Source organism: Anopheles coustani, chromosome 2, assembly GCF_943734705.1.
Source record: "Anopheles coustani chromosome 2, idAnoCousDA_361_x.2, whole genome shotgun sequence".
Classification (NCBI taxonomy): Eukaryota; Metazoa; Arthropoda; class Insecta; order Diptera; family Culicidae; genus Anopheles; species Anopheles coustani.
The window spans coordinates 86969900-86996830 of NC_071289.1; the positions used below are offsets into that span (position 1 = coordinate 86969900).

The 26931-nt window shown below is 44.6% G+C and overlaps 1 protein-coding gene across 1 annotated transcript in view; it reads right to left on the reverse strand.

The window, feature by feature from the left end:
• Positions 1–26931, reverse strand: part of LOC131261893 (uncharacterized) — an 84573-nt gene that overhangs the window by 20965 nt on the left and 36677 nt on the right. The window contains exons 10-14 of the mRNA XM_058263743.1: positions 25586–25672; positions 22951–23237; positions 22635–22824; positions 14031–14101; positions 13130–13257 (exon numbers count right to left, since the gene is read on the reverse strand). Coding sequence (XP_058119726.1) covers positions 13130–13257; positions 14031–14101; positions 22635–22824; positions 22951–23237; positions 25586–25672 — 763 coding nt within the window. The remainder of the gene's footprint in view (positions 1–13129; positions 13258–14030; positions 14102–22634; positions 22825–22950; positions 23238–25585; positions 25673–26931) is intronic.

Genomic DNA, 26931 nt, shown 5'->3' on the forward strand with positions numbered 1-26931 from the left:
AAAAAGAGGAACGTCTAAAAAAAAGAGTCAAACTGAAGGGAATGTAGCAAACTGGAATAGAAAAGAGTAGGAGTGCTCTCACCTAAACTGTAGGTTCCTGACGCGGGTCAGCAGATCCGCGTGTCCCGAAGTGTACTGTTCCATAACATCTTTCACATCGTACGGTTTCTGTGCCTCGCGGAATTTTTTACGTGCCACGAAATACTTTAGCTAAAGGATGCCGAGCGGGAACCCGGAGGAAAGTTTCGGTGGTGGTTGGGGAAGGGTGTTTTCCATGGGCCAATTTATGTATGTGTGTGTGTGTGGATATATGTGTGTATATTTCGTATACATTGTGTGTGTGTGTGTGTGTGTCGGTGTCAGAAAACAGTGTTCGAAAAGATGTTGTTTCGTATTTTATGAGTGTTCGGTAAATTATGTGATTTGGATTGGATTGTTTGTGTTGAAATCGGGATATTCGCACGTATGTTTTAATATTGTTTTTTTTTTATGTTCAAGGTACACATGACACGTGTTTGTACACAATATTTAGTACAGTGAGCAAACGAATAACGTTTCATTCGATACGAGATTGCGATACCAGACAGTGAAGAACAGTGAAAGAGAGAAAGAGAAAGAGAAAAATACAGTGTGAAGGGAAGAGAGAAAGAATAGAAAACGAGAAGAAGAAACAGTGTTATCTAGTATGCCGTTGGATGCGTTGGTATGGTTACGGGTTCATTGTTATTGTACAGTGCTGCAAACAGGTGCATTAGACATGGGCGCCATTGCACCAACTCCTGGTAGATATTTCGCTGAACAGTATAAAATTTATGAAAGTAAATGTTTTCTTTACAAAATTTGCACATTTTGCTGTTTGGTAACACATAGACAAATTTGGACAAATTTATGAAACTCGGACTTCTTGCTGGATAAACGCATAAGGTGACGAAGATGCCTACTCGGATCGGACATTATTCACGAGTTGGTTAAACTTTCCAAGAATATTTCACTTGTAACGACATTTGACGCATATAATTTAAAATACGGCAATCTACATTAATTTTGTGTTTATTTCATTTGGCCTCTTTTGAAATCGCACCAAATGTTGATGCCATTGGGTTGATGATTCAAGTTAGGTTTATCTTGTCAGTGCCAATAATTATCAATGAAACTTTGATGACGTTCTAATTTTATCAATTTTATCCAATTCCATCCACTTCGGAAATGTGCATTTCAAAATTGGACTTTATCTCGATTGCTTCCTACAACGGCATGTTCATAGAATACCCAATTATTGACCCTCGTTCTATTGTACCTTTCCCAACACAAGCTCTTATGGTAGAGTTAATCCGAAAGAGCAGTGATTACGTTCCGTGAGCCAATGTTCTTCAGTTGATTTGAATTTGCTAGCTTCGTTACGACAATACCTCACTACGTGGCCATTGGATGGATTTGTCTGCAGCCCAACAACAGTTCAACAACAAAGAGACCCCCCTGGACACATGGGGACACGGGCTGGCGCATTGCTTTCAATTTGTCATTTACCCATCCTTGATGACGTTAGGCCAACGGCCAACGTTTACTTTGCATCCGTCGCAGTTGAAATGTATTTACAGTGTGGGCGTAAGTTTATGGCAAGTTGTCAGTTCGCCCTGCCGGGCCAACCGCCACGGTAATGAAAGTAATAAGTACCCTGGAATCGTACCGGGAAGCCGGCACAAGGGCAACACACAGCTGGCAAACACAGTACCGACCGGCCTGCCAACAGGAAGCGGGAGAAGTTTGCCGTCGGAGAAGGACCTTTACGGTCACGAACGCCCGCCCAACACAACGGAACGGAAGCAGTCGAGCAACTTTGTGATGATTTATTCGCCAACACAAATATTTGTACGGCATATTCTCTCTTCTTAGAGGAACTTTTCCCGTTTTTTTTTTTTTTGTAATGCGGCTCTGCAACGATTTGTTTGTGTTGCTTCTGTGTGGGCGTAAGACGATCCTACGGCAGTCGGTTGCCGGTTTGGGCCGTCTTGGTTGTTATGCTTAAGGTGTTCTGCAATTACTTCCGTCTGTAGTGCTGGCGTCGAGAGCACAGCGGAATAAAAGCATAACTATTCGTTATGTCAAGAAGTCAACGGACGTGGGCTTTATGCTCGTAAAGATTTTTTAACGCTTCTAGATCTTCTCCCCTACCGTCTCTTCTGTTCCAAATTTCGCGCCACATTCCAAAACGGGCAAGGTTCGCACTCCGATCAAAACTTTACTATGCAAAAAAGGCTCACCAAGTTGGGCGGAATTATGTTGGCACTACCGGATTCGTTTAGTTTTTTTTTTGTTAATTCGCCTCACTTTCTTCGTGCTTCAACATTTTCCTGGCATGGTCAATAATTTAAAACCACCTTGGCCAACCTGGAACATCGCTTTTATCTTCCCTGCTGCTGTTTGCTTATTCGTTTCCAGATTTCTCGCAGCTCTCCAACCGGTCAATCCTGGAGTACAACTACGAATCAGCGGGCGCCAACTGTTCGCTTTTTCCCCCGGAAGTAGAGACAAAAAAAACCGCGCAATAGTGCCCGCCCCAAAACGGCTAGTGCTTATTTGTTATGCGCATCAAAGTACACCGGTCGGGAGGCTATGAATAATTTACTTCCGTACCGGAAGTGTTTGGGGAAGTAGGCGAGCTTCGGTTGAATGTTTCGGGGGAAAGGTTTGGAAAGTTTAACACGGAGCGCCACAGGAGGACGAAGCCTAGTTCGCCAAGAATGCGACGCTAGGCAAGGAGAAAGCCCGGTGGAAAAGATTGAGTCGGACCCAAGGGGGGAAAAGGGCATTTTGTCGAACGAGACTCCTGCCCGTCGGAACGTTCCGTTTTCAAGCTCGAAGTTCGTCTGCGAACGGCGTTTCCCGGAACATGTTAGCCAAGGGATTATTCCTGTTCTTTCATTCCAACCCGGGGAGAGAGAGAAATCACCAACGGGGGGGAGAGAAAGGGGAGATAGTTTGGGCTGGTGAAAACCTCCGACCCCAACCCCGCCCGACCGGGGATGAATTTCAACTTTCCACCCACTTTGGCAGTTCATCTCTGAGCAGCCGGGTGAAATTAATTCAATTGTATGTTCCCAAATCGGACAGTTTACGGTTGCACACCCGAGCGAAAATCCCTGCCCGTTAATGCTCCCCAACCCACTCACACACACACATACAAACACTACAGAGAACATAGGCCAGAGGTGGTTGGTCGGTTGGGTGCGCCGTTTGTTTAATTCGTTTAATTCGTTCCATCGCTCTCCGGGGTTGTTGGCGGTTGGGAGAACGATACAGTGGGTGCTCAAAGTGTAATTTACAAACCCACCGGAATAAATCCCTCTTACGTACGTTAACGTGGTAGTTTATTTTTTTGGGAGCGAAAATATCGTAGCACAATTGGTGTACAAGACAGCACCAGTGAAACCTTGTCACAATGGTAGAAATATGCTACAAGAAATAACTCCCGGCATTAACAAAAATAAAGCACGGAGGGAAAATTTAATTAAATCAACTTTAGATTTAATGCTATGAGATATCGAAAAAAAATTAACGAAACGAAAATCGGTTTCTTTAAATATAATCTTTCTTCCTTCCGGTAAAAAAAAAACCTGTCATAGTTGGGCGCTATTGCCAATTAATCAATAATAACGTTTATGCTACTAATTAATTAGTTTTTAATTTCAGTATTGTATGTTTTTTTTCTTGTTTTTGAACAACAACATCCACAAGCGCCTGTATATAGTTCGCGAACATTTTGCTTCGTGAAAAAGCTGTAGCTGTCACAACAATGTATGTCACAACTGCGACACAAGCAACGAACTGGAAAAAGGATTTATGTTACGCCGGAGACTGAGAAGACGGAGTGACGGAAAAACCAAACATCGGACGGTGGGGGTGGGGTACGCATTTCCTACCGCGCATTACGAGGTTTTTGGCAAGTGGAACTGGGGGGTTGGCATGGCGTGTGTGTTGAGCTGGGACGGAATCGGAGTTTGATGCTACTGCGAAGAGATAGAAATATGTGATGGTATACTTAAACAGAAACGAATATACAATGAGGCACACAAAAACACACACACATACACACAAATACACACATACACAGAGAAGAGTTCATTGCAAGCATGACCAAAACGGGTACGACATTTAGACAGCATAACATAACGACAACGACCATTCGGGGGCAGGAGTTCGTAGAATGGGGTTGAAAAGTGTGTTGAAAGAAAATTATGGAACGAAAACAATTGTCTGAACCAAAACAAACAAACATTTGGATGCACGTTTTTTACAAACACAAACAAAAAATAGAGCATATATTTTCTATTCGATTTCATCATACCACATTAAGAGGAAAAAATAGTATGAAATCAAAATGAACATCAAAAATATCTACCAGCTTATCGATAACGCGTTTACGATAACGACATCGATAACGAATGATTTTTGTTCGAAAAGCATGTTGCTGTTGCCACTTTATCATTTTTTTTGAAAACTATATTCAGATTTTTCCTTTTTTTAGCATGCAAGATGGTAGAAACTTGGGGTTAATTTTCCTCATTTAGACTTGTTCTGTATAAATGATGAGATACTTCTTTAACTACGAAAAGCTACTAAAATATAATTCGGTGTACTGTGGTTAACACTTTAGTAACACAACACACATTTCGAAAAGAGATTGATTTCGAACAGGAAATAAAAAAGTTATCACAACAGAAAAGTGCAGAATGATCCACTCTCTTCGTTTTATGATCGAGGGATCCCTCTTTGTTAAATGTCCTTTGTTTCACGGACACCCGTGCATCCCGATAAGAAACTGTAAATCCCCCACATTTTCACAATACTTCAAGTGTAAATAAAATTATTCGCCAATCGAACACTTAACCACTACTGCGACGGCAAGCAAAGATTAAACACACTAAAAAACCCATCAGAGAGTGCGCTGTTATGCGCGAGCGATTCGGAATGGATTCGTTTTATAGCTTTATAGCGATCGAAACGACGAATCCCTGACCGCAGTAAATCAGGTTTCAGGTTCGCAGCGACGCGGCTGTTTTCGGTGAGTTGGATTTTTAGTTTTATTTCCTGCTTTGTTTCGCCAAAAGCTTACGTCGCTTTTCCCAATCCTCATCGGAAGGGAAAAAGTAAAATAAATTAGCCCGTTAAAAAAAGGTTCATTTTCCGATTCGCAAAACGAAAACAAACCAACAACAATCGAATTGTGGCTTTACCTTGGAAATGTCTTTTTTGGTGCCAGCGTAAATGAGTTAAGCAGCCAATATATTATATTGGAACGTGAAAAAGAAATCAACCTTCCCCAACGAGAAAGATGTTAAAAGTTTGATGATCCTTCGAAGCCGAGCGTTCCGGCGCTTCCCACATGTGACGATATCTCCAATTTAATAAACTTAACCAACTTTGGGTGGTTCCGATATTTTCGAGCGCACTTTCTTCCGCCCACATCAATCCATGGTAATCCGTTTTTCTCGTTTCCAGGCCGACCGCAACCACGGTTGTTTTCCCGTTTGTCTTTAGCCGGCAGGAAGGCGAATGATGTTTACTTGCTGTTTGCAAATAAAAAGAAAATATATCCATAGCGACCGCCGCGTACGGTTGGTGTTCGGGCAAGTGTTATGAATAAATTTACACCATAAATATACCCTTTTCTCGCAATTTCAGTGAAAAGCGGGTGTTTGGTGTTAATCTTTTTTTAAGTTGATTTTTTTTCTTCCCCCCCCACCACGATTTGTGATGAGGTTTCGTGTTTTGTGATGTGGTTTTTAAGGGGTGCCTTTTTTTTCGCACCCCACGAGAGGATATTCGCTGAGCGCATCCTAAGCCCTACGCAACGGATGAAACACCAGGCGTCTCCATTACGCGTTGGGCGCCATTTCGAGCGGCTCTAAATAATCGAGCTTAATAATGCGTACGAAAGGAGGGACACGTGTACGTGGATATTTTGCCACCCCCAAAAATGGTTGGCGTGTTTCCCTGGTCGAGGGTGTGTGTTAGGCTTTTTTTTCCTCCCAAGCTGGGGGAACACTTTTCACTTATTTTCACTCACTTTCTTCCCGCCTCCCCGTTTGCGGGTGGCGGGCAAATGTAATGTAATGGCCGTGCGCTCGCAAATCAGGCCCGAACGTAGCACGGACGCAAAAACACACTCCATCCGCACATCCGAGTGCCTTAAGCCGGGGCCGCTGTTAGGCTGTTTAAAGGAGTCAGGTACTCGGGCGTTACGTGGATGATGACTTTGGGAACGGCCATCGGCGTGCGCTAAAAGCGGCAAAACGACAGCCGAAAGTGAATGTGGCAAAAAAAAGTAGGGAAGCAAGAGTGAAACAAAAAAACAACAAAACAGCAAAAGAAGAGGAACACCCAAATGGTGGGTATTATTTTTTTTTCCTTCCACCCGGTGAAGCGAAAAACGGTGAAAGTAAAAACGAAAACACCCAGCACTGTGAAGCACTTTTCCTGCAGGATCGGATTTTGGTGGTCGGTACTGCTGTTTTTTCTCTCTCTTTTTGCGCACAGTTTGGCAGACAGCCATAAAATTGGTTGATTGAATTACATTCTCCGGAGAGCAGTCATTTCGACGCATTTTTCAATAAAAATGCAGAAAAAGAAAGTATTCCCAGCACGGGCGGCTTTGGTTTATGGCTTCGGAATGGTTTCCTCCGTCGTTTTTCCCACCCGATTTTGGCTTTCTTTCGGAACCATTTTACAGGTTTCATGAAGGACGGCAAGTCCAGCGCGCATGTGAGCAAGCGCCGGGAACGTTAAAACCGAAAATAACGTAAGTGCTGCGGGACAGGACAAAAAAGGGGCCACACCAAAGTGGAAATCTGGTTTTGTTGCCGTTCGAATTATTCGAACTCCCGTGTTTTATTTGTGTGTGCGAAAGTTGTGCCATTCCGATTGATTTGGATTTATTTAATTATCGAGCCAATAAAATTCAAGAACACTGCACTGATTTCGGGACAAATCAGTGCCAGCAGTGATCGCCGCATTCAGGGCCACGGGAAACCCAAAACAATGGTAGTTTATTAGGTTTTGGCAAAAAACAATCCCGTTCGCACGTTTTCACCTTCACCTCAATAGGTTAAGCAAGTTGAAATCGAAATACAAACTTTCCACCGGACTAATTAGTGCGGGGAGCATTTTATTAGTAAGCGAGAAGGAGAGAAAAAGAGTGAGAGAAAAAATCATATGGCCTCCCATTAACCCTTTTAACCCCTTATCTGTTGCGCAAAGTGCAGATCAAATGAATTAATGACGGGCCGTTACGCGGGTTGCAATAGAGACCCGGCTTTTACAACGTTACGTTGTGTTCTGCCCCCCGGTTAATGTTCGCTAGTGATCGTTAAATCGTTCTACATAAATGAGATTGCTGGTAGATAACATGGGAGCATGGGTTTTCCAAAAACCGCCAACCGCCGCCCCAATGCACCCGGCTCACCAAACGGGGCAGCGAAAAGTGGCGTCGGTTGTGAGATTTAATGGCTACAAATCTCCCATTATGTCTTCACTTTGATGGGCACCGCATCATCGTTTAAGCGGTGGCTGCTAACGAGGGTACTGCAGTTGATGCTCTCCGGCATAAAATCCACCCCCCCCTGAACCGTGCTCCCGGTGCGCCGAGGTTGCAGCACGGATCGCCTTAATCGTTGAATCGGCAAAAAGCTAGCGCCGGTTAATTCTCTCTCTGTCGAAGTGGCATCGTTGGATTGGTTGTAATTGGTTTCCAACCGGGTTCCTGTTCACCTGCCTTGTGTTTCCGTGAACATTCGCCACCTGCCCGATATGCTGAAAAGGGTAATGAATTTCATTATGGTGGCCAAAGCCGCACCGGGAAGCGGAAAGTGGCGGGTAACAATAAAAAAGAAACCATTTTCGCTCGGCAGCTTCGAAACCCATCCTGCCGGAAAATGAATCCAATTTCGGTGGTTGCGGATTTGTTGTCCGGATTTTACCACCCGAGCTGTGGATGGTTGGAATGGATGGCGCAACTCTGTTATACGGTTGCCAGTTGATTATTGTCGACGTAATGGTGAAAGTTTTATTTTTCTCCTGCCGTTTTGTTTCGGAGGTTCTACTTTGAACCGCTTTCGCTCAGCTGCGAAACGTAATGAAAGAGGGGGGACCTGGGTGGGACACAAAATGGTGCGAAGGTCGCGGCAAGGATTACCCAAGGGAGTGGACTAACAAACACAAAACTCATCCACACACACACAGGCACGCACGAACGCAAACGAGGACACAGCTGAGGCGACTGTTTGTTTCCATTATTGCTCTCCGGCGACGGGGGCTTTTCAACGGGATCCCTTCTACCTTTACAGTGCTTTTTTACGGTCACGTGTACCAACGCAGCTTGGGCTTTCTCGCTTTGTTTATGCCCTCGAGGGTGTAGCTGGAAAAGGGTTCCTCAAGCACTGGGTCATCCCTTCCGTTTTCGGGGTTGAACAACGGCAAGCGGGAAAATCAGAACCAAAACCTCGCATACCTTACCTCGGCTCGGGCGAGGGGAGGGGAGGGGGCTTGGAATGCAACACTTGCAGGGATGAGACCCAATTTTCGTGTGATTTATATGACTCCCCGACACTCCGGGGGGGATGCGAATTTCTGCGAAGATTTACATCCCCCGGCGCTACTTCATTATTTGTGCGTGAGTAGCGCCCTTGACGGGACAAAACAACTTGCACGAAAAAAAACGGTCCGATATGAATAAAAGCCATTTAACGAGCCTCAATCTTGACGACGAGAGCGGCTCAAGCTCGTGGTAGCCCCAAGGGGACGGCACTCCGGCACCGAGGCAATCTTTTTATGCACGTAGGTGGATTTGTTTAGATTAAGCGCTCCTTTTTCCAAGTTAAAACACGTTCACCAAAACGAGCGGACAACGGTTATACCGTTTGCTTTAACGAACACCAGCACCTTGGCTGGGGCACGTTTCAACGAGGCTCATTTAGCACGTTAAAGCATTCAAGTGTCCTGCCGTCTGGAACCGTTTGTAGTTCATTAACATTCCTGCTGCAAACATTTGTTCCTGAAACTTTGCGCATGTGGTGAGGTGGTGGATTAATTCATTGTTAACGTCTGCGACAAACATGTGCAAAGCGGGCCAACATTAGTTCAGAACTCACTAATCGCATCCCATCTGACTATGGTCGCATAACTAACCAGTATATCTTTTTTTAATAGCAGCAACAAGCAACTTATTTATCCGTTAGAGGCTTGCCATGTTTAAAACATGTTGAAAAAATGTGTAAATATAATATAATCTTCAAATTACTTTTTAGTGATACGATTTTTTCTTTCCGAGAGCAAAACAATTGTGCAAACTGAATCGAAATAAAAAGCTAATGAAATATTCAACCATATTAGTAAAGGTTTCAGCTGATTGCAATACATATTAAAAGAAAGGGAGTTCTTTTAAATCTGCTTGCACTTGAAAGCAGTTTTCAACAGGTTAAAGTGAAGGAGTTGAATGTGCATACAGCATGATTGTATGATACGGTTTTGATGTTCATTGGTTTATCGGTTTAAATTATTAACAAGTACCACTATGTTTCCAAACGAAATCGTGTTCTTTTTGAGAACAATATACAAACCAGGGTGATTAATTTATTTTTATTTAAAAAAGTTTGGACAAAATGGTATGATGTTCGAGCAAAATATGTTCAATTGAAAGTTAAAGGATTAATCCTCCCTGGGAATGAAGCGAAAGCTCAGCTTTAACTTAACATAAAACGGCAGCTCGCAGATTGTCACAAATGTCTTTAAAGGAGTGAAAAGAGTACCAGTTTCTTCAATTTATTTTTGATTAAAAAAAGTCACGGCAAAATGGTTTGATTTTCGAGCACAATATGTTCAATTGAAAGTTAAAGGATTTAATCACCCTTGAAAATGAAGCGCAAGCTCAGCTTTAATTTAACATAAAACGGGGGCTCACAGATAGTCACAAATTTCATTAAAGCAGTGAAAAGAGTAACAATAGTATCTAAATCATCTTGCGAAGCAGAAAGGCTCCTTGTTGTTATTCACCGAGCGAACTGTCCCCTGCACCGAGAGCCGCCATTTATCGGGTCGAGTCGAGTCGTTCAGCGACAGCCATCAGTACGACGCTTTGTTTCGGCCTCTGATCGACCTTTTCGAATCTTCTCCGGTAGAAGGCAGGGGTCATTGTCGTTGCGTTCGAGCGTGGACTGTAAATTAGGCATGTTTCGGCTGCTTTGCCTCCGGCAGGTACATGGGCGCGCCTCCCACTAAATTGCCCCTCAAGATAAGCCCAACTTTCGGGGGAGGATTGTGTTTATGAATCATCCGCGAACGATAGCAAACTTCGGACCGGTTTTTCTGTCGCTTCTCCTGCCTCCCCCCCACCTCACGGAACGTTTTTCAACCGTAAAGGATGTCATAAATTTTACAAATCTCCGTCCGCTAGTGTCCGCTTTTATGATGCCAACCGATCGGAATCGGTTTGCTGGTGTCGGATTTCCGGCGTGACAAATGTGACAAATCCGTCCAAACGCCCAATCAAAACCATTGCCAAATCCACCCTCCAACCGCTCTCTCCCTGTTGTGAAAAATAATCCGCACATACACACACACAAACACACCCACCAAACGCTCGACAAATCTCGGATCGGATCGTTTTTCAACTTTATAGATGGATTCCTGCCTTTTGTGAAATTTATTGCGCCTCATTTCGGGGTGCCATGTAACGGGACGCCCTCGGGAGTGGCGTGGCGCGATTATTGCATACCCCTCGGCATCACCAACGTCATCATTCGGTCGTTGCGGTTTTGTTTGGGTTTGATGATGGCCCACGGGCCCCTTTCGGTGACACGGTGTCAAGCATACATCTTCGGACGCCGCAAATGGTGTGCCAGCTTTGACCTTCAGCGTTGTCGGACGCGGAGGGCGAAAACTCGAGTTTGTGCCATTTACATACGGACATGCGTCCATTGTTCGATATTCTGCCACTAGGCATGAGTCAAAGACATCGATACAAAAGAGAAAATCCGCCGGTTGATAGTGGGTAGAGCATTGAAATGAATAAAAATCAATTTTTTACTTCTGAAAATAAAGGTGGAAGATATTAATTCATGCCATCCTAGAAGCCGAAGCCTCAGGCGTAAATTCATAATCAAATTCAATCGACCCGAAGGTCTGATGTTAGTTATTAGTCACCAATATTGGGTCTGTTACTACAACATATTTTGTCAGCTATAAGTCCATAGAAGTCCACGCCAGCGTTTCAGCCACAGGGGAATAAAATGGAAAACAAAATTCCCCAACGAAGCGTCGCTATTACTAGCGGGATTTCAATAAGTTGCTCGTGGCTAGTTTATGTTTCGCAAATCAGTCTCTCCCAACTTGCTCAACACCATCCTACGTCCCAGCCGAGCCTAATGGTCTGAGTCAACGGTTCGGTAAGGTAGCGCTAACCTGTCGTGAAGGTGTTTTCTTAAACAACGTCCCGACATTTGATGCCGCTCGTTACTCCCGGCGCTGGAACGCATGTTGCTGGGTTGCATCGCCGAACCCGGCTGTATCGGTTGATCGTTAAGTTGCTCTTCTTTGAACTACACGACCCTAGTGTGTCTTGCTAGGAGCTCGCTGACGCTGACGTTAGACTTTCTTCGCACGTAGACTCTCTCTTAAGCACACATTGAAGCAAGGAAGGTCTTGGAAGCCTTCCAGGTTCTTCTCCGGGCAGGGAACTTTATCAGCTGTTAGATTGAGTAGTTGCTTGCACACCCCGGATGCCCCGGTGACGACACCGCAGAGCCGCGAGCTCGTAAAAAAGGGAGCAAATTTGCACTCGTAAAACTTTGCCATTTCACCAAATTACGGACGCATTTAGTTGGGCCGTTAACTGAGCGATCGTTTTTCGCCTGATTATTGCCAACGTCGCACGTCGAGACACATTTGCTTAAAGGTGCGGTAAACAAATTTAAAGATCTAAGCCAGTTTGCAGCCATACTTTTCATCACGTTGCAATAGTTTGAAAATCGAAAAACAAAATCAAAACTGTAGGATATTTTTTGATAATAATGTAAAATTACTTTCCTTTGCAATGGCTATACAAAAACTGGTGAAAAATCGTAAAACTGTTAGTCAATTTCAAACAAAACTCGTTAAATTGTGTAAACTTGCAAAATCAAACAACACTGATATGGTCACAAAAGCTTCAAAATTGACACCAAAAAGGACAACAAAAATCTACAAACTAAAGCTGAACACCCATGAACGGCAAAACAAGCGTCCCGAGGACGATGAGTTTGAAAATGAAACCAAAACACATTGAAACATTTGCTTGGAAAAAACAAAAACACACACACCAAAGGAAGTAAAGGAGTGGGATCTATAGTGATTCTAGCCGTCGGATGAGCCGGGGACACTCTAGATGGGCCACTATCGACAGATCATTCGCACTCTCTACTGGAAACACACACACACACATACACATATAAACCAACACACATAGAGACACATTCTAGCGTAGGAAAAACAGATCGTGTAGTGACAAATAATCATTCCATTTTTGGTGTAGCATCATTCGATTGTTACAAACAAAACAAAAAAGTACTGTGCAGCGCACATTGGGGCACGGTTGGTGTAGAGTGGAAGGTAAAAATAATTAACGTAATACAAACAAAGGTGTTAACAAAGGTCCCTTAGTATAAGATTGCATTATGAAACCCAAAACATCAGTAGTTGTAGCAAGAAAGTAGTTAATAACAATGTGAAAGGAAACAGATATCTTTAAACGGTTACGGACATACAGGTAATGGCGGAAACCGTGTTTAAACAGAAAGTGTGTCGAAAGCATCAACAGTTTTAATGGTGACAAAACTTATAGACAAGTTTGTTACGGAATAGAGTTAGTGGTGAGTGGGTAAAGTGACGAGTAAATAAATATATACCACCCGAGTGGTTTGTTAGGGTTTGGTTTAGTTGCGTTTTTCATCAACCAAACTCAGATTACTTGACGGTAAATGATAACAAACTACTGCGCACGGTTACAGAAGAGCGGGTTAGATTGGGGTTCGGTTTTTTTTTTTGTTAAATGTTTGCTATTCGGGATTAATTGCTGTGTAGCCTTATGTGATAGCTGTACCTAGTTTGAACGTTTTTCACACGGCCAAGCAGGTCGACATGTCCGGCGGCGTATTGCTCCATGACGTCTTTCACATCGTACGGTTTTAAGGCCTCTTTAAACTTTCGGCGCGCTACAAAATACTTCATCTGCCGGGGGGAGTTTTGGGGGGGTGTTGGTTTTTAAAAGGAGGGAAGAAGGCGGAAGTGAAAATGTATTATTATGTAAAACTCTGCTGAACGTCCGATCGTTGCGCTGCCAGGCATCGCTGGCCCGTACACCCTTTACGCCATTGCACCTGCCATTTTGAGACAAACGGGATTTTCCCCCGATATGCTTGCTGAAGGTGCGAAAATCCTCTTATTTAATTTAAAATATTGAATTATGATAATGCTTTTGATCGGACGGTAACGATTTGTCGGCGCGTTGAATATTCTCTTTACTCTCTTCACGTGTGCCCCTAGGCGTCCACGTACGCAGGAAATTGATGAAAAGAAACGAAATTGCATACAAATACGAGCCTTTGAATTGAATGTGCAAATTGCACGCAGGGCCAACTCAGCCCGCATTTTCCGCTAGCGCTTTCGCGCGAAAATCAAATAATGCCGTTGCATAATAAGGATGTCCAGCATGTCCGTCATTGGTAGTGCCGAGTGTGGCCTAACGAACCCCACACTCCCGTAGCCCTCCTCTAGGGGAGAGGCGGGAAAAATCGCCCTCATCAACATGGCTGCGCGTTGAGTTTCGTTTCAGTGTAAGCTTGAACGCGTATCGTCGGATCAAATCGAGTTGCTATGACGACACGCGGTGTAACAGGTTTCCATGGCTCGGCCCCGCGGCCCGTCGGCCATTTGCTGAAAAATTGAACGCAGTACACACGCGCGCAGCGTGAACGGTGAAAAACCCCCCGCGTGGCACTTACCTTTCGGATGAATCGGATGGCCCCTTTGTGCTGATTCGTTAGCTGCACGCATCTCGGTTCCTCGTCTTCGTCTGCAACATCCCATCGGCGGATGTTCCGGAGTGATTTCATTTTTTGTTTTTTTTTTTCATTTTCCACCAATGAATGGGTGTGCGCGGTGCGCACGGGATGTCGCCGGAGGGATTTTATTATTTTTTTCGATTGGCAGGCAGATTAAAATTAATTTTGAACAAACAGAGTCGTCCACCGAATTTCACCGTTCGGTCCCCGCGTCGAGCAGGCGGTATGAGACGGTCGGGAGAGGGGTGGGGTGTTTTGGGTGGTTTTATTTTTTACATATTTTTGTCGAGTTTGGGTTTTTTTTCGTGTTTTGTGTGTGCACAAAACAACCGCAACCAGCGATACGGTGTGTGGGTACGAGAGAAGAAGAAGAGAGAAAAATCGTAATTAGAAATTGAGTTATGGAAATGATCTACGGGTTCTTATAAAATACGTTCTAACGCTAGACTAATTTATTGCTTTACAAGAAAGGGAAGATAAATTTGACGATGAGAACATTTTTCACTCTCCACGAACGCTTTTCCCGCCCGTGACAGTTGCCGACGGGGAGGAGGGCACGTGTGTCGGGACGAGCGTGGATCTATGTGGTGGAAAAACAGGACATCTCCTTTGATCAGCATGTTTTGTCAGTTTCAAAAATCAAAAGAAAAGGCAGTGAACCGTCTCGCCTCTATCGTATAATGTCTTCTTGAAGGATGTTCCGTCGTGTGCTTTAAAGAAGGATATACTTGTGAACATTTCAATTTTGTTTTTTGTTTTTGAACAATGAAATATTTCTTAGCATTTTGTTGCGCGTTTTTTAAGAATTTACTCCGTGCTGAAACTACCAAGTTTGCTTGACTTCGCTTCAACGCTCGAACGTTTTAATTTTTTATCAACTTTTAAAACCATCCAGGGACAGTTAAACGTAAACAATAGACATAATTGAAAGCAGCTTTCTTTGTTCACTTTCTTCTCCACCCCGCCCCTCCCCAGCAAAACTGTTGCCGGGGCGCTATGAAAACGAAATTGAATTGCCATTTTCATGTACCTCTCGGTCGGAGCGCCGGTGGAAAATCGGAACGACTCGATGCACACACAGACTCGTCCATTGATTGCTGCTATATGCCTAATGTCCCCGCGGTGCTGTCGAGGCGCTGCTACCGGTTGCAATAGAATCAACTCGATGTGTCTTTTAATTGAATTCTTGATCGCATTCCAAACCGCATCGAAATGGGGGGAAAATGCATGTGGCAACAAAAACAGGATGCTTGTTTTCCAACTACCGAACATGGCCGAAGCACCGACCTGCCGGAGCAATAACTTTTGTCACACTAACCGTTCTTGGTGTGGGTCGAACGGTGGGAGGGGTGGGGGGGCACGAAAGCCAGGGCTAATTTGTATCCTCGCGCGATAACACAACGAAACGGGGGAGCGCCTCGAAGCGGGAGAGTTCGTACGTACGGGAAATGGAAAATCCAGTACGGTTCACTTAGCTTTCACCGATTTGCAGCACGGCAACACTACCGAACAAACAGCAACGACCATCTGCACGAGTGAAAAATTTCCCAAAAGGGGACCCCCAGCAAATGGGGTTCTAATACGATACAGTTTTCATGAGGGCGTGAAAATATGCCTGCAGGTTCGCAAGCATTAACTAAATCAGGCAAAATAAAATCCACGCTTACTTTTTTTCCACACGGTCACGCTCAGGTGAGCGTTCGCTTTTTCCCGCCTTTCCCCGGAGCTGGAAAAATGTTCTCATCTTCAATCGTATTCTTTTTGCACTGTTTTTAATTTTTTAAAGATACACATTTTTTTGTTGTTTTTAAATACTGCTAAGGGTTCGGTTTACTGGAGCATCATTATTTGGTATGAGGTACATCGGTTTAAAGTGGTGAGTATCGGAGTGGTTTTCGGTTTCATTACAGTTCAGTATATATTCACACAGTGAGTATTGATGCAAAAACGGTGTTGAAATTGAAGTCGCTGCTCATTGACTTTAAGCACGTTAATATTATCATTCGCTAGGGATAAGTTTGCTCGTTTTCTTTAGTTTTCAATATGGTGTTATATGTGATTCTAGGTTTCTTTAAAACAACATCGACCAATTTGTTTACTAGTTTATATTGGTTTTCCAAAGTAGCTCATAGTTATCTTACACTATCACTAGTGAGTGGGGGTTATGGAAACATTATGTTCATAATGTACACAAACAAACGGTGTGGTTTGTTTAATTTTTTGTTTTCGTTTTTTTTTGTTTCTTGTAGCTACAACAATAAGTGTCAGAATTTAAGCAAGAAGTAGAGGATGTGAGGTGATAGCACACTCTGTGGAAGTAAATTTTGTGGGTGAGTGATTTCGAGGGTACTGATGTAAACAAGTGGCTAGCTACGAAACGAGTAGCGTTTGTATTAAGTTATGTACACTTAGCGTTTGGAGAATAGAGCCGTTCAGAGAATAAAGAAGAGAACACAAACACACATACAAAAATATATACATTTAAACAAAAACGCTGCGAAAACCAAGTGTAGCGAATATCGAAAAAATGGAAAGAAGTGAGATCAAGTTTTTAGGACAGAAGATTGCTTGGGTTAGCGTGTTCTAGTAAATCGTTACACGGGTAGAAATCTTATTTGTGTTTCTTTTAATCTTTCCTTTTTATTTTCGGCCAAATGCCAAGAACAAGTTTGCGAAAGTTTAACATAATTCAATTTATTTATAATTAAAGAAGCATTTGAGGGACGCAAAAAAAAGGTTGGTAACATTGTACATCTCGAGAGGTGTTTCGAAAGAAATTTTTATTTACAGCGCTAATGTCTGGAGCATAGCTTGAAAAAAAAACCATTCACATGCAACATGGAAAGAGCAGTAACGATCGCTTGGCGAAAAGCCACCCACAGGAAGAATGTTCACGACATGGCACACAAACACGCAACACATAGGCACAGGCAGACGGACACGCGCCTACACAATACACGTGGACAAATCGACGACACACAACGATGCAAACACAAACACAACAGCTACCCGGACACGAAACGCTAGCTTACACGAGGATAACGTTTCTTCTCGACAATAAAAAAAAACAGGACTCTATGAAGCTCGTCCGAAGGTAATGTTATTTTTGAGATTTCATTTTAGGTCAGCTGGTTTAAATCCCCGGCTCGAGGTGGAAGCCGTCCGGTGAGACCGAAAATAAAGAAGGGAAATAAAAGAGACCAGCACAACAAGCAGAACGCATTCCGCCTGGCTCCACAAGTGACGACGAGCCCGTCCTTAAGAGGAAGGACGGAGAAGCCGGGAGAACTGTTTCCGCTGGCAAAAATAAACACCCGATGAGAACCGTGACCAGAAACGAAATGGATCCTTCGCGCGTGTGGCGGCGGCAAGCACGACCTGCAGTACGATTTTGTTTGCTCGTGAACCCAGGATACGGTGGCAAATTGAATTAAAACGACAAGACGATGCACCACTCTTTTTCTGCCCCCACGATGCCGTCGCGGGAGGGGAGAAAACCGACGGGGAATGGAGAAACGGCGCTGAATCCCCGTTGGTGGTAAAATGATTGTGGCCGGTCTTGGGGATTTAAGCTTTTTTCTCCGCCATTTCTTGGGTTGCGCAACCTTCTGGCAGCACGATTTCCGGCTTTTAAGATGCGGTTGCGGTTGATCCTGGCGGATGGGAAGGACACGCGGACGGGAGCGTAGTCGTTACAGATGTAGAGTTATGAAATGATTTTATTTCTTCGGTTTGTAGCCTCCCTTCGTTTTACCGAGTACCATTATCTGAACCTTAATGTTTACGGTTGCGCTCCCGGGTAAGGTTGCAGCACTTTTGCGTTTAAGTAATTTGGTTCCAGAAGTACCAGCAAGTTCACATCTTATTATTTAGAAAACTTTCTGGGTTCACATACACGGGTAAGCTATGGACATTAACGATTTCTGTATTCCATTCTCTTTGCTTTTACGAAAATTCGTTTGTTCAGCTATTTCAAAAATACCGTTGTTTTGCCATAAAACATAAACATGTATGTTAATAAAATTGCAATATCTTTGAAGTCCAGTTTTGCAACTCTGTTACGATTCATCTAGAACTCTATGGTTTGATGATCGAAAATACGTGCTTTGTTCGGGTAAGCTTTCTCCATTGAGCGCTGTAACAGATCTCTATGAAGTTTGTCAACAAGAAATCAACAAGTTTGATAACAAGTTTCCTAGTAACTTGCAACACGTTAAGGAAAACTTGAACCGGTTGGTAACAGCTTTTACTCTACACTCAAAATTGTCAAATGTAGCATATGCAAGGGGTAGATCGTTTAGATATACAGTGTTGGCCCCCTAGATAAGGCTGCCTTAATTGCCACTCGAGGCTTCTTCCAGATGTTTAACCGGCGGGGATTCGTCAGGACGCTATTAAGATAATGCCAGGGGGGAATGCAATCTCTGCCCACGAAGTGAATGTCGTATAGTAGTGTGCGATGGTCGAACTTGGTTTGATGTGTGCTTGCATTCAGGAACGATCTGTCATACCCATCGGCCAATCGCTGGTGGCGTGAACCGAAGAGACACACGTACACAATTAGCACAGTGGTGGTGGGAGGTGAAAACAGGGGGATTGCAACAGTCAACTGGAGCGTGAGCTCCTCGAGAAAAAGGGGGAACGTACTCCGTGCCGTTAATAACTGCCCACCGACTCAGGACACGTCGGCCCGCTCGGCGGAACGGTTTCGCCTACCTGCAAGATGGCCGGAAGTGGCAACGGCGGATGCCGACCGGCCCCGGAACAGTGACTCGAATGGTGCCCGGAAGCGAACGATACGGTACCGGTGTGGCTGCGGCGATACACCCGCGCTCCCTCCGTGGTCCTCCGCGGTCGATGGCAGCGATTCGATTCGGCAAGCTGCGGACGGTCGGTTTTCCCACCCTTGGTGTGTGTGTGTGGGTGGAGAGGTGGGTAGGTGTCGGTGACGGATGAAGAGGAAATTCAATCAATTATCGAAATCTGGCGTCGGCTAAGCTACGTTTACCGTAGGTGTGCGGCGGGAACCGGTCACGGGTTTTAGTCACTACAGTGATGTTGGCGGGGCCCCAGTCTTGTTTTGCTACACGACACCCCCTCAGACTGGCCCCGAAAGTACGTGCAAGAGGAATTACCATACCACCATATCCGGGACACCATTTTTTTTCTATTTTGCTCCGATGCGCTTAATCGCATCTGGAAGAGTGACAGCTTCTACAGGAAGGATCGGATGACATGCTACCTTCACCAGACTACGAGCAACCCTTGCTTCCACAGCGTACGATGGATTCGATGGAGCCTTCTTTCATGCATGTGAGAATGAGGAGTGTGTTGAAGTGGACAACGAGGAAGAGTACACGAGAGACTATGAGTGCTGTAAAGTGTTCGCCATTTTTATCTGGAGCATTTCTCTGGAATGCTCCTCTAGAAATAACGTTCCTTTTTATTGAACCTTTCCTAGAACTGAGAAGTTCTAAAGTCATTGATGATCTGTTTGCTTTGAGCCTTTCTTCTGTTCGTTCGTCGAGAGAAAACAAGGAGGAACCCGATTTATTTGTTCAACCCCTCCGTCTATGGAAAATATACTTGCCCTTCGTTATAAATCAGCTTTTCGACCGCATTGGTAAAACAGAAACAATCCGATCACGCACGATCGTATGCATAAAGCGGTGGACCATTTTGCGTTTTTGGTGAAAATCTCGTTTACTAACCATACTATCTCCACCCCTTAGGGCAAACAGTGTTTCCCTCCCGAATAAGTGGGTGGTTGGGCAAGGGATTATATTGCTTATTCAGCAGCGTCCGAAAAAGAACCCTTTCAGCTTCATCGAAATGCCATTGCGAAGCAAATACGGACCGAGCTTCAAACATCGACATCAACCGATCGAGATGTTGTCGCAGGGAAAATCGAAAGGGGAAAAAGTAACGGTGGTGGAAAACATCGAAAAACAAAAACGAAACCGTGATTGTTTCATCCCAAACCCAAACGTACACTCTGGGCTGATGCTGGCCAGTTTCATGCTGAGCCGGAGGCGTTGCTTCGCTCGGCCAGATTTCCAATAATCTATTAAGATCTAGCCCTAGCCGATAGGGGGAAGGGTTTCGGATGTTTCTTTTTCCAGTTTTTGCCAGACGTCGACAGCGTGTGCCCGACAAACACGTCCCGGGCTATTAAATGGCAGCTCGGACGCATCGAAAACCCGTCCTTGCAAGGCTTTTGGGATCCGTTTCATACGGGCTGGATGTTGCGAGAAGCCCCTTGGGCACGTGCCGCACGTGGAAAAAGGTATGTTAAGGAAGGGAGGGATGGTGGTTCCAAGGCAGTTTTCGTCCCCGGGAAAACTTGCCCATTGAATTTAAAATGAACCGAACCAAACATGGTAAAAGTCTTGCCGAGTTTGCTAGAATCTTGGATGGAGAGGAAAAGTTAAACATCACGGGAAAGAGGTTCGGATCAAACATTCTGGCGAATCCATTCGCTGCTTCAAGATCAAAGACCAACGCACTTCAAATCTGCTTTTGTTACTTTCAATTTGTAAAACCAAGTTCGTTTGGCTTTCCACATCAGCTGATTGAGGGTACCGAGACATTGAATTAGTGTTAAAGCATTCGCAAAGCTCAACTAAGCTGAATATAATAGTTTTAGGACGTTTGTTTATCTTGAAGTGAGGTGCAGACCGGGGTTGACCTTCCCTTGCGAGGGATTAACAGGAATTCCGGGGGCAAAGTTAGCTTTTTCGTTTGATAATTAGGGTAAAAGCACGAGCCACGTGGCTTTCGAAGCGGCCAAAAGTCAGTCGAAAACCAGCGACGGACGACAAACGTTTCCATCACGGAGCGTGCTCTTAGTGCTGGCAATGGTCTCCCAACTTTCGGCTAGACAGCATCATTTTAATTCCTCCGTTCAGGATAGGGGTGGGGAACGCACCCGGACGGCTGTTCATTAGTCACCCTAAGTCGTGGGCGTGTGAGGACTAGAAGGATTTCGCAAGATTTCCGCAAAACCGGATGAAACGGGAGCTCTCGGGAGCTCAGCTGAAGCAACACTATTTGTCCGCAGGAGAGGATAGGATGACGAAAGATGTTGTCCTAGGGGCCGTCAGAGCGAAGACCGTACCCTACCAGACGACGCTAGGGGAATGTGGCATGCGGTCGTCTACACTAAATTAGCTAGAGTGTGTCCCACCCTGGAATGGCTACACAGGCGACCGGAAGAATCAAGAACTGGTGGTGGAAGTGCGAGAAAGTTGGGTTCAAACTATCCCGCTACTAAGAACGTCGCTTCGACAGCGACGTTGGCCACAAGACTCCCACTTCACTTCTACCGCGGCTTCTAGGCAGCCACATTGTTGGCGTGAAAACGAAACCGGATATCACTTGTTGGTGTATGAATGGTAGCGTCTGGAAGTTTGAAGAGGACCGTTAAACCGTGGACCTTATTAGAGGCATCTTGCAGCCGGTCGGAGTCCCGCACCATATTCGACATGCCGCAAGTGTTCAAGCGGTGGTTTAGGATATCCCAATCCCAATATGCGGCATAGACACACACACACACACACACACACAGGTCCCGACCATCGCGAACTTTCCTAATTAGCAGGGCGCAGATGCCTCAACGAGCGTGGTGGCTTGTGCAACAGGAGGAACGGATCTACCTAGGCTACGAACGTGGGTTGGCTATAACTTATACCCGAAGCTAATGACGTGCGTATGGCGGAGTACAAGCAAACCCACGTGTGTTTTCAAGCCATGGCGCAAACCTGGTGCAAGCGTGCTGGTATGCGTACTTTCCGGCAAAATGTGTGGGATAACTATTTTGGAATCCTGTTGTTTAAAGGGTAAGCATTTTCGAGAGCTTTACTCGACACCATTTATTACATATTATCAGTACCTTTTACAACGAGTACACTACCGCAGTTCTAAGAAAGCACACTTGTGCAGTGCCGAAGGCTCTAAGACGTGCGGACAAAGCACCTAATTAGCTAACTATCTTGCCCATCGGTAGCTTAGTTGGGTCACATAACGGCGGCAACCCAAGGACGCTTGGTTGGACGACATAAGGCCAGTGTGTTTGTGGTTGCAAATCGTGGTGGTATCCCTACGGAGAGGTGGGGGGTTTCGGATTGCGGATTGAATGCAACTGTGCAAAGCAAAACCATGTGGGAAGAGAAATGCACGAATCGGAAGTCTCTAAAGCGATACTCGAGGATTGACAGGATATTTTCTCCCCGACCTAAAGGGCTCGCATTTTGTACAAAATGTTTGCAGTGGAAAGAAGAAAAGCATGTACAAATATTTTATATTGATTTAAGTAGTCTGTGGAAAACTAAGCGCGAGCAAAAACGATAGCGATGGCAAAAGAAGATAGAGATAGAGAGAGAGGGAGATAGAGAGAGAGAAAGCGAGAGTGATAGTAAGAGGTCTCGAGTGAGATAGAAACAAAATTGTTATACAAGGTGGGCAGTGATAGTGAGAGAGAGTAAGAGCGAGAGTAGGGAGAGTATTTATTAGTATAGTTTGTTAATTTGAATGATAGTTACGCACTGCGAGTGCTTATTAGATGGTAGCTCATAGAGTCAATAGTTGTTGGTTGTGTGAAAAATGATAATTGTCTGTTAGTATGCTGCTGCACGAGCAGTTCTTTCTGCAGCTGCCCGCAGAGTAGTATCGGCAGGGCGGATGCACCGCCGAACCTTAGCATAGTAGGAACATTTTGGGCAGCGGTCTCGCTAGCGTCAACAGCGGCAGCGACAGCGGAAGTAGTAGCGGTAGTAGTAGTAGTAGTGGTAGTAGTACTAGATGCAGCAGCAGCAACCACAGCAGCCTCAGCAGTAGTATTGGTAGCATGTTTATCATTAATACTATTATTGTCATTGAGAAACATATTACTGTTAAGGGCGACGACGTTAGTGACGTGCGGGTGGTGGCTCTCGTTGCCGCTGCCCCGACGCTGGACGGCGGAGGAGAAAATGCCACTGACGAAGCTGCTGCGCCGCGAGGAGGACGGGCCGCCGCTGCCGCCACCGAAATGGCCGCCGCCGCCGCCACCGCCGCCGGTGGAGAGGAAGCTGCGACCGGTCACCAGATCGTTTCCGGCGGCCACCAATGGCCCCGGGATCGAGGATACGGAGGCGAGCTCCAGTCCGGCTGTGTGTGTGTGTGTACGTTTTTATGTTTTGGGTGTTTGGTTTTGTTTGATTTATTTAGTTCGAGTATTTTCGGTGCATGTTTTGATCCCCAAATCCACCATAGTTCCCAACAGTGTGACGTTTGTCGAAAAGGAAGGGATTTACGATAGCACGGATGTGGAAAGCGTTTGTACAGTGATCGGGGTTGGGTGCGTTTATGACATTTTGTGTTCGTTTAACAGTAGGCGAGTAGTTTTACGAGCGGTAAAAAACCGTGTCGGTTCCCAACCGGTTCCGAACAGGGGCCGGGCATTGTTTTTGTCGGGGCGGTTATTATTAATTATGCAATGTTCAATTTACCATTGTACAGCACAGGTGGCGACAGGGCAAAGAAGAAAAATAAAAGAACATACGAAATAAATCAGAATGGCTGCGCAGCAGTATTTGTTGCGGCGGGTGGCACGGCTACGCCGGGTGTCCTAGATGACTGTTCGGGTGGGTGCACTTGGTATGTGACTAGGCTGGTTGGGGGGAAGGGAGCAGATGAGATTGTGCTGGAAGAAGGCTGAAGGGGGCAAATGAGCGGATGATCGGTGGTGGAAGGCTAGTGAATGGGAGGTGGGGCGGTCCTCCTAAAGATCCTGCTAGCAAAACGGGCGAATGGTTCAAGATGGCCACAAGGGATGCCGAGGCCAGATGCCCCCGGTGGGTTGTGTGGAAGAAAGGACGAGGCAGTGGCATCGAAACCTATTGCTCAGCTTGAGAGCAGAGTTAATAGGAACTGTCCACAAGGCACAGGAAACAACAGAGGCTAGACAGAGTTATAAAGCAAGATGCCTCCTGGAAATTCTAAAACCGGTTCCGTGGATGGACCTCGGGGCACCATCATGATGGCACGCCAACGGAACTGGCGGTGTTATGGTCTATGCCTCTGTGCCAGGAAAATAGCGGCAGCGAACAATGGTTCGGTGGGGCGGCTGTAGAACAATGATCAAGGTAATTGGGGTTCATTCATAAATGCTGTTGTTCCCCTACTGTTGGTAAGCGAGAACAGAAAACATCGAGACAAAAAAAAAACAGTGGAAAATGCTCCTGCATTAAATCTCCTGTGACTTACGAGCTTATAGCTAAGAGCATTATTTCCATTAAAGACGAACGAAACGAAAAACCGTAAAAGCGAAACTGAAAAACTGGAAGCGAAAATAATTAGTCCTAGAGAAGCGTGCAATGCTGTATACCTTGAAGTTTCCAAGACGGGTGGTTTCGTCGATATATATAAGATGTTTTTCACATCAATCTTAAAGCACGAAATGTTCAAGGAAAATTTATGACCAACTCTGCATTTATAGTTAGAAAAAGTAACGTGTCATGTGTTTCGTTGCATCAGGTAAAACTTGGAGCGGAGAGTCTATAAAGTCATTGAATTATGGTATGAATTGTCTATCGATTCAGTTTTCATTTCAGTTATTATATGTGTACGTGTATTTTTATTAAATATAACTTTTTATTTGGTGCTTTTCACACAAGGCACACATTTGTAATTTTGATTTATTTCTTTTAATGTTTTTTACCGGTACATTCAACCATTTGTTTATTCATTTAAAGCAAAATTTAAATTGTTTCTTCTTTCAAAATTTAACGATTACAATCAACGTGCGACATCAAGCGACAAGAGATAAGAAAGAAAACATGTAACAAAACAACAAAACAAGATCAATAAATGAACCAGTTTGAGAGAGCAAAAACATTGCCAACATAAAACCATCAACGCGATAAAACTGTTTACTGGTTTGATGAAAACAAGAAATTGTTGAAACATTGAGTCGATAACCTCAGGTTGAAACGAAACATGAAAGAAAACAGAAAGCAACTCTTAAATACATATACATACCAAACGAATAAACAAAGAACATGTAAATATTTTCATACCACTATTTGAAAAACATACCGAATGAGAATCTTAACGAGGAAAACTTGTGTAAAATATAAAAAGCGACAAAGTACAAAGAAAAACCATCCAAACAGGAGCAACACAACTCGGAGCGATCGTGTAAACAGCTTTCAACAAGTTAAGCGAATGGACGAGTAGAGACCAAAAACTATGAAAACACTGGCGAAAGGACATGAAACGAACAGCGATGGAGAGGGAGAGGGAAAAGTGTACCTATGCGGTGGAGGTTAATGAAGGAGAAGCGGGTTTATGGGTGGTCTAACATTACACCTGGTTGGACCTAGGATGAGTCGGTTTTTGGGTTGGGACAAATGATTACTGATGAGGATGGATCCTTCTGACTAGTGGTTTATGAGCTTAATTTCGTTGTCTGCTGCTGTCATTCCATTCAGTGACTTTTTAACACTTGAACTCACCGTCGGAATTTTTCTTCGATAGTGCCGTTTCCGCCACCGAGTCTTCGCTGAGACTTGGGTTCATGGGTCTACCATTGTTGGTCACTTCTGCGTGTGAAGTAGGCGTATAGCGAAGCGGGGGTTCGGGTGTGCGTGTGGGATTGGTTTGGTTGCGGGTTGTTGTTTTTTTTTGTTTGTTTTGTTTGGTTTTTCCGGGTATGCAAAACAAACGTCGAGCGAGCCGGGTTGGTGTGGTTGGTTGGCGTCAGGATTTTTTTTTTTTGTTCGTTTTCCACGCGTCCATTTCGCGGTATGGCGTTTTGTGGCCAGGCGTGGTCGGGAAAATGGCCACCCGGCGCACCGAAGTTGTTGTTTGGGGGTGATAATTTCGCATGGGTGTTGTTTGTTCGGTTCGAACGAACGTTTGATTTGGTTGTTTGTTTGTTTAGTGGTAGCACGATTGGGTTGATGTTTGATTTTCCGATCGGTACCCCACGCTCCCCCACGGTGGGCCGTGATGCGGGTGTTTGGCAGAGGGGTGGTGGGTGTGGAAGCAGAATTTTATTAGCAGAAGTACCGCATGCGGCCGATGGTGTTGGGTCGTTTGACGGTATTCATTCCAAAGCCAGTGTTTTTGCCATCCCGAGCCCCAAACAGTGTTGACATTTTGGCCGGGTTTGTTTTGTTTCGGTTTTTCATGATGGTTGTATGCAGTGGTTGATTTAGCAATTTGGACAAGTGTTTCATATTGTTTTATTTTTTAATTTGTGTCGGTGTGTCGCATGGAGCATGGAAGAAAATCAGAAAGAAACCCGGCGCAGAGCAGAGCAGAATAGACGCCAAAAAGGAGATAAAAGAGAAAGAGAGAGAGAGAGAGAAAAGAACGAGAAAGAAATAGAGAGCACGAACGGGAAACGAGATAGTACATATGAAAGTGAAAGTTAAAATTCCCTTTTGTCCGCTCAACTTTCGTTCTGCAAGAATGTTTACATCGGTTGGTGAAGTATTTGTTCTATACTGGGTGCTTTTATCATCCGCACGGCAAGGGAATTTATGCTTCAGTACGGCATTTACTACTGATTACACGTGACAGACACACAAACACAAGGAGGTGATTTGATAACAAATAAAATGAAATAAAAGTTATGCATCGACGGTGTGGTGGGGACGGTTGCACTTCGGTGCATTGTAATGCTGCAGTGTCATGCAGTTTTAGGTGTTGGAGGTGGTTGGAAAACTAAAATTTACTTTAATTCAAAATTAGAACAAAATCCCAACACGTTTTTAAACTCTTAATCATGTTTAACATTGGGCAACAGTTGCTTTACGGGCTCGGAACAATATCGACCAAGAAGTTACTGTATGGC